This window comes from Rhodamnia argentea, chromosome 9 (assembly GCF_020921035.1).
Source record: "Rhodamnia argentea isolate NSW1041297 chromosome 9, ASM2092103v1, whole genome shotgun sequence".
Lineage (NCBI taxonomy): Eukaryota > Viridiplantae > Streptophyta > Magnoliopsida > Myrtales > Myrtaceae > Rhodamnia > Rhodamnia argentea.
Window position 1 is genome coordinate 24,148,446 of NC_063158.1, and position 9,917 is coordinate 24,158,362.

Here is a 9,917-nt window from a genome sequence, read left to right on the forward strand (position 1 = left end):
TATATACAGTTTTCCAAAAAAAAAAACTTTCAAATCTTGAAATATTTTTCTCTTTTCATATGCATGCACTATGCAATTTCTTCGCATTGGGAATAATATCTTTTAATTAATTAATACTTCAACTATTTTGGAGCAAGACAATTTCGCAATATGTTTTAAATGTCAATTTTTTTGCACACATGAAGACGGTCGGTACTCCTACTAGTGTATATAGCGCCATTAATACTATTAAGAAAACATTATCTTACCATAATAAAAACTCAAAACTAAATATTGTGGATAGTTAAAGTATGATATTTTTCGAAAGGACCTTAAATGAGATTATTAACCACGGCTTATCTGAAAGAGAAGTTTAGAGATATATAATAGAGATTGACGGTGACTAAATAACGATGCAGGCATGACGTCGACAACGTATGCATATAAATAAGCAAAAGAACAAGCGTGAGAATTTAGATTGTTTGACATCCGAAACGTCTACAAATAAGGTAAAATAATGAAATCCAATGCAAGCAATAAGGGACGGGCAAGATGAACTTATCAAGAAACAATGATATCATAATGCGCAGATTATGAGGGAATTATTACGTAAAAATGATGCTGGGATGACGTCGGCAATGTCTGTTTATGTACCTATTTATAGCTGGGTATATGAGGTTGAACATGTCAATAGTAACTTGAAATCAAACGAAATTGTCTAAAAATACATGTATTTCAAAGCAAGGATTAAATTCTTCGAAAATATTGCCCGGAAAAAGTGAGATCAATAAAAGGAATATCGATGTGATGACTAGCATGCGTGGATATTAACATTACAACTACAAGTATAATGAACCTAAGGCGAGGGTGATCAGAAAGAAAATCCTCGGATAATTGATGGGATTATGTCGGAAAAAAAATCATGATCGAAAAGCGTCACTATGTATAATAAAATTCACAAATGGGAGAGGGAGAGATAGTTAAACTTGGTCACCTAGGGAAGAATTATGAGAATTACCAGAAATGTGTCTTGCAATTGTGCCAATTCAGTCTTAAATATTTTGCATTTGTGTCAATTTAGTCTATTCGGCTAATTTTGACCGGAAATCTTTGAAGTGACATGACTGGCGCTGACATGAATAATTTTTAATAGCATTTTAATATTTTTTTGAATTCTTTTTATTGTTTCTTTTCTTTCTCTTTCTTCTTTTATCAGCCGGTCACCGATCTTTGGTGAAGCTCGCCCTCGCCGGCCACTTGCGAGGGTGAGCCTCGCCCACCCCTAGCATGGTCAAGAATATACATTGGTGGGCCCACCATTCACTGTAAAAGTTACAAAGTTAAAATACGACGATCGTTTGGAGAAAGAAGAACGGGAGAAACAAAAGAAAGAGAAATAAAGAAAAGAAAACTGAAAAAGAACTTTTTTTTTTCGAAAATGCTATTAAAAGTCGGTGCCGGGGCCTCGCTTCATTAGCGGCTTTCGACCAAAATTGCCCTGAAAGGACTGAATTGATACAACTGCAATAGGTCTAAGACTTATATATATATTGATTTTCCCTCTTTTTGAGAGAAAAAGATAAATGAAAAGTACATAAAAGGGAAATAAAATCGACCGGAAGTATAAATTGCAAGGCGACGATTCCTATTCCTCAAACAATGTTAACATAAATGGAAGTATAAGTACACACAGCTCACGCATGACGAAATCAACGTTTAAAGGTCGACCGGATTCGAGCATTCGACGGGACTATAAATAGGGGAGCCTCATTCGTTCTCCCTCTGTCAAACGCTTCGCAGTCCATCACAGATCGGATCACCATCTTCCCAGATTACGCCTAGGAAGAAACTTGAACCAGAGCTCCCCATCAATGGCCACCAAAGTCTACATTGTGTGAGTAGTGCTGTTTCTTTTCATCGCTGCTCTGTGGCTTTCATGGGGGTTTTTTCTGTTCTTGTTTGTGGTGCTCTGTTTTTGTTCTGTTTGACTGTGAATTTCTTTCTCTACCTCTTTCTTTTGCTTGTTCTTGCTCCTTGGTGATCGGGTCTCGAGTGTAATTTCAGCCCATTGTTCATTGACGAGAGTTCTTTTGACGATTTTTCTCTTGTGGATCTCAAGAAAATTCCGGGCTTTGGTCTTGGATGTGTTGCTGGTTCACTCTGTGTTTTTCTGTTCTTTTGGAGGATCTGAAAAGCCTTCTTTACTGCCAATGAAGCACTGACTAATGGGGTCGAATTGAAGATAAAACTATTTCTAGAGCAAAATTGCTTCTTTTTGATTGATGGCTGCAAGTTCGTGATCTCTCATTGATCACTATGGAGCGATTTCGAGTTCCTTGTGGGCATCGATTTGTTAATTTGCAAGAAGCCAAACTGAAAAGTGATGGTGAAGTCCGACCAAACTTTTGAATCATGATTGGAGGAAGAAATTGCAAGAGACCTCGCCCGTGCTTTTCTTTTTGCCCTTTGAGCCCGTGTGGTCCCCCCTGCAATTCATCATTCTTTTGATTAGCTTGCACTGCAATATTGTAATGTGGCACCAATCTCAGCTATTGCTTCTCCTTTTTTCATTTTTTAATAGTTTCTGCTACTTTTTCCTGTCTCTTCTATGGTCACTGCATGAACAGAATGAGCATGATTCTGTATGTGACTAGTGACCAAGTTCTAGTTTCCATTGAGAGTGTGATTTTGTTACATGAACTGTGGATTTGGGCCTCCGGATGCAGTTACTATTCGATGTACGGTCATGTCGAGAAGCTCGCAGAAGAAATCAAGAAAGGCGCCGATTCAGTGGAAGGAGTAGAAGCAAAATTATGGCAGGTATGAATTCCATGTCAAGATCACATCTTCAACTGTAGTTGTCGTAGTTGAAACAATGCTTCCAACTTCTATTGTTTTGACCCTGCGAGAGATTGATTAGGAACAAGAGCAGGTGTCCTGAGTTTGAGCATTTGCACAACTTTTTCTTTTCTGTGATCTTAAGGAAGCATTTTCGTCTGCAGTTGCGTGACTGAATGGTTTTGGCAAAAATGGCAGGTTCCGGAGACATTGCCTGAGGAGGTTCTGGGTAAGATGGGCGCTCCGGCGAAGAGCGATGTGCCGATAATCACTCCGAACGAGCTCGTGGAGGCCGATGGCGTTATGTTCGGCTTCCCGACCCGGTTCGGGATGATGGCTGCCCAATTCAAGGCCTTCATGGATGCAACCGGCGGCCTCTGGGGCTCGCAGAAGCTGGCAGGCAAGCCCGCAGGGATATTCTACAGCACCGGGTCTCAAGGAGGTGGACAGGAGACCACTCCGTAAGTTGCCGATTCACCGACCGAGTTTGCGAACATCATTCAATTTCGATTTTGTTCATAGACTCATTGCCCGATTTCTCCACTGACGTGCCTTGGTTCGATCAGATTGACCGCGATCACCCAGCTGACCCACCACGGCATGATCTTCGTCCCCGTTGGGTACACCTTCGGGGCGGGCATGTTCGAGATGGAGAAGGTGAAGGGGGGGAGCCCATACGGCGCAGGGACTTTTGCCGGTGACGGCTCGAGGCAGCCTTCGGAGCTCGAGCTCGGGCTCGCGTTCCACCAGGGCAAGTACTTCGCCAACATCGCAAAGAAGCTTAGGGCCTCTGCTTAAAATTTCTACTCTGATGACATGAAAACTCCGTGTATCTGTTCTCTTCAAGTTGCCTCGGCTTGCTACATCCGCATTGGAATAAGAGCTTTTCAAGATGATGAAATATTTTGAATGTTACATATTTTTTGGTCTATAGTTTATTTTGATTACATAGTATTTAGCCAACTGCTTCGATCGGTGAAGAGTACGCACGTGACGATATTCCTGAACCTATATAGACATTTTAACAAAGAACAATGGGCAGTGATACTATTGTTAATGTGCTATATAAGCTGGCTAGAAACTTATAAATCAATCACCGACTTTGATAAACTATTGTTCCCGAGATACTAATCAAGTTGTTGATCGTGTGGCGAAGGCCCATCAACTAAGGGTGCGCATGGCAACACTTCCGCTTCAGAAATCGACTTTTACTCTAGAAGTTGATTTCGATAATAATAATAAAAAAAGCGTTCGATAATAGGACAAAATTTCTGCTTATGAAATAAAAGTTCAGTTGGTAGTGGTTACTAACACAAAATCTTCTATGGAAAATTACTATCGGCGGCCGAAAAATTTCTACTTCATTTTTAGTTTTTTTTTAAAATTTCTTTAAAATATAATTTTTATTATTAAAAATATTATATGATTTTTAAAATTAAAAAGTATTATTTATTTTTACTCCGGCGGCGGAGGTGGGCGGTGGTAACGTTGGTGGTCGGAGGGGGACGGTGGTCCCGGTGTCCAGAGGTTGTTGTGGGAACGGTTGGGTGGGTGGCGGTGGGCAGCGATGGCGGAGACGTGATTGGAAGAGATAAAAATGAAAGAGGCCGAAGTGAGAGAGATATTAATGTTGAGAGATTTCTATTTCTGAAAAAGAAGCAGCATTTTTTTTTTTAAACTTCTGGAATTGGCTAAAAAATAATTTCAGAAGTAGAAATTTGCTTCAAAAATAGAAATGTAATGCTGCGTAGCGAAACAAATTTCTGTTTCAAAAGTTACATTACCAAACATATTTTTACTTTAGAAGCACTTCTGGTAGAAACTCAATATCAAAAGTGTTACCATGTGTGCCCTAAACCCCCTCACTATCTTTGGTCTTCGGTATATTTTGATTTCGAAAAATCTTGTGACTCAAGTTCTAGTTATTTATGAAAGTAAGATCGTTATTGACAAAAAAAAAAGCCCTGACTTTTGGGTTATGGATTTTAATTCGACAGATTATTTTAAAAATTTATTAATATTTAAGAAAAATCAAAGCACTTTGAATAATATATTATTAGTCCCTTATTGTCTTGTTCTTGCTTTTACATTAACGCAGTAGCACCACATGTGCTCTTGGAGGGCCCAAATGAAGATGTGGCCATTGCTTTTGCCAAAACAATAGTATAACCAAAGCCCTTCTCCTTCTAAAGTATGATTATCCTTGCTGTTTTTCATTAATATGTTGTAATTATGACCATATATGTTTTCATTTCTGATAATTCATTTATGCCCCTATGAACCTATCAAGTGTCAATATCAATCCAATACCATATGTATTCATTTCTGGTAACTTATTGATGCCCCCATCAACGTATCAAGAATCATTCCCTAGCCAATACCATTCGAATTTGTGGGCACTAGAGTACATAAATTACGAGTTACCGATGTCCTTCGCTTAAGGATTAATCTCTTTCCTAAAGTATTATTTGGTATTGTGCGACTTTTTATTGGGTTAATTATCAAAAAACAGTGCCGACCGAGTCTCCATGTTCGTGCCCCTGAATTATGAAAAATTAAACATCAGGGGAAGAACATTAGTTTCGGAGGCAGTGGCAATAGTTATATATGCTGGTATTGAAATTATTAGAACTTAATCGCGCGTGCGAGGGCCAGATCTTGATTAGCTATACATGTGGGCGACGTTAAATTTGCATAAGCTTGCATCGCACCGGGATAAATTGACTTATAAGTTGATAAGCCTTGTGAGATTAATCGCATCATACCCGGAAAAAGAAGAATGTACAAGATAACTAATTAATCGATAACAAAATAAGTCTGTTCAATATCTTCAAACGAATTAGCAAATTTACATTTAAACAAGTCACGAATGTATAGCCCTATTATTCAATCCCAGTTCCTAATGTATAGCAATATACGTATATATATGTGTGTGTACATATGTATGTTTCAAAAATTAAGAAACTAATGCCAACAGTTCCACCTGAAAAAGCAACTTATATTCCCGGTTCCAAACCTAGTCACCCTTATCTTCTCAGTAGATGGCCCAACCCTTGTCTCTCCTATTCCTTTTGCTTTGCTTTTCCTTTCCTTTCCCCCCTCATGACAGCCAAGCTAGAGAGGTCTCCCGGCTTTTGTGTCTTCCTTTACTCCTTTCTGAACTGAACTGAAGTCAATGTGTCCTCCAAAGTAATGCCTGTTGAAAGAAGTGATCGGCTGCTGTAGTCAATTGTCTCAGTGTTCACGATTCCTTTATTTTTCCTGGCCGAGTCATCCTTCTCTAAGTGGGATTTCGCTCGAGGGTCGGCGCCCAAAATTGCGGCATCATACTGGTTGCGACCGGGAATGTGCTGGAAATCGGCACCAGACATAGGCCTCTGCTTCTCAGGTCTAGTTTAGAAAGCCCTAGCTGATCGTCTTTTCGTTTTCCTGGAGCCTGCCAATAAAATGGACATAAGAGTTTGGATCGGTTTACTACTGATACATGATGGATAGAACTAATTACAGAATAAATCTATCTTGTTGAGAACTTCAGATCGTCTAAGTTTTAAATTTTATGATTCATCGATTGTTACAATGGGGTTTAGACCGACATATACAACATAGAATTAAGGATCCAGACCATGTAGGCAACTGGCTAATTTATGAAATGACTGCAGAAGCCTGTTGAATGAAGAAGGATTTTATGCTATACTTAAATCTCATGACATGTTTACCGCATCCAATGTCTGCTTGACAATAACATCACATATAGTACCATATAGTCATTAACTTGTTATACGAAGCACATGAATACATTATTAGATGGTAATATGCAATGAGCATAGTAGTAATATTTAGTGTTGCATAGATGTTGTACGAAGCAATTTTTAAGTAGAACATTGTACCTCAATTGGCGCTTCATTTCCCATGTATGGAGAACACAAAACCTGAAATTTGTGAACATAAAACACATATCGTCAGAATGATGCAAGAGCTGGATATGGTCCAGCATTTGCTGTTAGCTAGGGAAAGCAAATATTTCCTTCATAACAACATGGATTTAACAAAATGAAGAACAAAACGTACACTGACTTGATCGTGTAAAAATTTGATATACTCGACGGCTTCATGGAGAACTGATGCCGTGTCTGTCTGAAAAAAGAGAAGAAAGCAATAGAAGCAAATCAACTTGAGGTGAATTAACTGGCTGGAGCTCAGAATTATTCATCTCCGTAAAGTAAAGTATTTCCATTTTTGTACTCCTGTATCAAGAAGGATAAGTGAATAATGCTGAAGCGAACCTTTCCAAAAGGCGAAACTAGTTGCTGGAGCGCGGTCACTCGGTCCCCTAGCTTCTCTTTTCGCACCTGTTAACAGATTCTTGTGTTGAAATTCGAGTTCTTGATATCTTAAAGTGACATAGATTTTAACCGGTTTGAGGTTGCATCAGTTGTTACTAAATTGGTTCCCTATGCCCTTACCTTGAATGTGGGTAACGGTGATGGTGTTTCGAATCGAGGCCTTTTAAACACAGGTCCAACGCCAATATTCTTCGCCGGGGAACCCAAGTCTCCTACATCTTCACAGCTGGTCTACGCTTACCAAAAGGGAAAAACAAAAAGCAGCTACATATTCATTCAGTCTCAAAGCCCTAGCTAATATCCCCCAGGGCCCAAGCAACTCAATGTCAACAATCCCAAAGAGTTCATCTCACCTTCGGGCAACTGGGTTGTTCCTCTTCCAGCGTAGGATGAACAAATTGTGCAGGCAGTGATGAATTGATAAAGGTAGATTCATTCCGGGCTGAGTTGTTGAAGTGCAAGCCACTAAATTGCTGCTAAAAAAAGAGAATTATAAGTGAGCAGCATTTCCATCATCAAGGTAATAGTTTTGCCTAGTTAATCTGTTGAAGAGGGTGAGAAAATAACAATTACCTGGTTGTTCAAGGGTAATGACGGTTGATGCTGGTGATGTTCTGGTTCTAAAGAACTTTGGATTGAATTTGAAGGGTAAACATAAGAAGTGAATGACCCATCGGTAGACATAACATGACAAGTGGGTGCACAATGACTCTTCCGCCAGTAATCAGTCTGAATTTGATGTGAAGAATCATCAATCATCACCTCCTTTTCTTGATTGTTGTTGTAGTCTAATGTTGAACTCGCCATGTCTTCTTCTTGCAGCTTGGAATTAACGGTACTGCTTTCATCAATTCCACTGGATTGCCTGCGCAATCATCAACATGAATAATATAAATTCAGTTACAACATGCTTGATAATTATTCATAATTCCCTAAATTCGGCATCTATATATGGCCCCCTTTTCTCCCTTTATTCTTTTTCGCACTATAAATATCATAAGCGCAGAACTTCCTTGAACTCATCAAAATACATTCTATTTAAACAAGTATCTTTAAAAAAAAAAAAACAAAAAGATCAACCTAGTAATTAATAGTTGGACAAACATCCCTTAGCTATAGCTTATTAGTTGGCGTGAATTGATGTCTGGTTGTTGTCGCCGCGAGCAAGAGTTTAAGAGATCAATCTAGTAGTGATCCAATCTTATTAGGGAGCTCTAAAGGTCGAACGGTCTGATTCCTCCGTGAAAGAAAGTTAACCATATGAATGATAATACTAATAATATAAGGAAGTTCATACTCACAGTGCAGTAAGGTTCCAATCAGATGATGCAGAAAAAAGATCAAACCCCATCATATGCAAGCTTGTGGAGTCCATCATACAATCTATTTGATGAGCTGTTTGCATGAAATCATCTTGGAAAGCTATGGATCTATCATCATCATTCAGTTCCTTACTACACCTTCCAATCTTGATGATCTCCATCATATCCGCCGAACAGTTGCTGAAACTTCTGCCCTCGATATCATTTGGCTCTCTCATCGAACACGGGGATGATGAGAGGAGCACGTAATCTCTTGGCGGATTCCACCAGTTCTCACCACGCATCCCCATCTCGAAATCTTCCGACATCACCGACGAATCGAAACAAGCAGATTCGAGTCCAGGAATTCCTACCTGTTGTTGCCTTCTTTTTGGTCAATATCTTCTTGCAATGGTCTTGAAAAGCCGGTGGTCTTTTTCTGAGTACAATTGTGGGTTGAATTTATATAAGCAGAAGCTGAAACGCTGAACCCGGTTGACATTTCTAGGGACCATTGGCCGAACGACAAAGAGCGGACTTATTTGAATGGAATTTTCTTATTTTATTGTAGTTTTTCTATACGTAAGTTATGCATTTTCATTGCTTCAAAGCAGGGAAAAAACCCTCAAAGCAGGCAATACAGATGACAAAAATATTATTATTATATTGTTAAGCATATATGCTTATAAAAATATTTATTTTCTCACATAGTCGTTATCTTTTGGTCTATTTATATATCTTGGTCGTCCTTTTTTAAAGATCGTCGTTGCTAAAGAATATTGTTCTCTATGAATAAAGGGACAAGGGTGTGATGACAGCATTTGATATCTGACCCACCTCACGTCATAGTTTTTCCAACTTTTTCTTTAGATCCACCGGCTGATAACTTTTGAGCTTTTCAAGGGAAAGAGTAATAGCAGGTTAAAAAGATTGACCAAGCTTGGCATACAAAGTTCTATGTTATGATACAAAATTTGTTGATTTAGTATAAATCATGACGGGCAAATGATGTAGGTCACGTAAGTTTTTTCAATATCCATCTTTATAAACTTTTTATTCCCTAGCATCATATCATTTACTACAGTGACAATTAACGGTATTTGTTGTCCTTTATTGTAAAACGTAATCGATATAATACTAAATTGGGAGGATCCATGTCCAACCGAAAAAAATGTCGTACACTTTTAGTTTTTCCCTTAAACTAGGTTTTATTTTCATCTTCAAGTTCTTGATTGATTGACAATATATGATCCTAAAATTTTCCGTTGACCCCGCCATGATCGAAAGATAGGATTAATTCATTACGCTAAGTTGGGAAGAAAATGAGGATGGCCTCTTGATTCTTGAATGGTTAGTTGGTAGTAGTAGGTCCAAATCAAATCGAATACGGTTCTATATAATTGGGTAAAGTCTCCATAATCTATAAGCTTGTAGTGGATTTTCTGGGTGTTGCTTT

General features: G+C 38.7%; 2 protein-coding genes across 2 annotated transcripts; one reads left to right on the top strand and one right to left on the bottom strand.

Moving 5' to 3' along the window:
- Positions 1–1,648: 1,648 nt before the first annotated feature.
- LOC115739813 (probable NAD(P)H dehydrogenase (quinone) FQR1-like 1) lies at positions 1,649–5,086 on the top strand. The gene is made up of 5 exons (XM_048285834.1): positions 1,649–1,873; positions 2,706–2,799; positions 3,016–3,278; positions 3,384–3,618; positions 4,875–5,086. Exons 1-4 carry the CDS (start codon positions 1,851–1,853, stop codon positions 3,613–3,615), a joined length of 612 nt encoding a protein of 203 aa, XP_048141791.1. The 5' UTR covers positions 1,649–1,850; the 3' UTR covers positions 3,616–3,618; positions 4,875–5,086.
- Positions 5,087–5,662: 576 nt separating this feature from the next.
- On the bottom strand, positions 5,663–8,877 carry LOC115739766 (transcription factor bHLH112). The gene is made up of 8 exons (XM_030673014.2): positions 8,462–8,877; positions 7,734–8,025; positions 7,514–7,633; positions 7,281–7,391; positions 7,101–7,166; positions 6,886–6,951; positions 6,705–6,746; positions 5,663–6,253 (listed from the first exon to the last, which is right to left on the bottom strand). Exons 1-8 carry the CDS (start codon positions 8,788–8,790, stop codon positions 6,098–6,100), a joined length of 1,182 nt encoding a protein of 393 aa, XP_030528874.1. The 5' UTR covers positions 8,791–8,877; the 3' UTR covers positions 5,663–6,097.
- Positions 8,878–9,917: the final 1,040 nt, after the last annotated feature.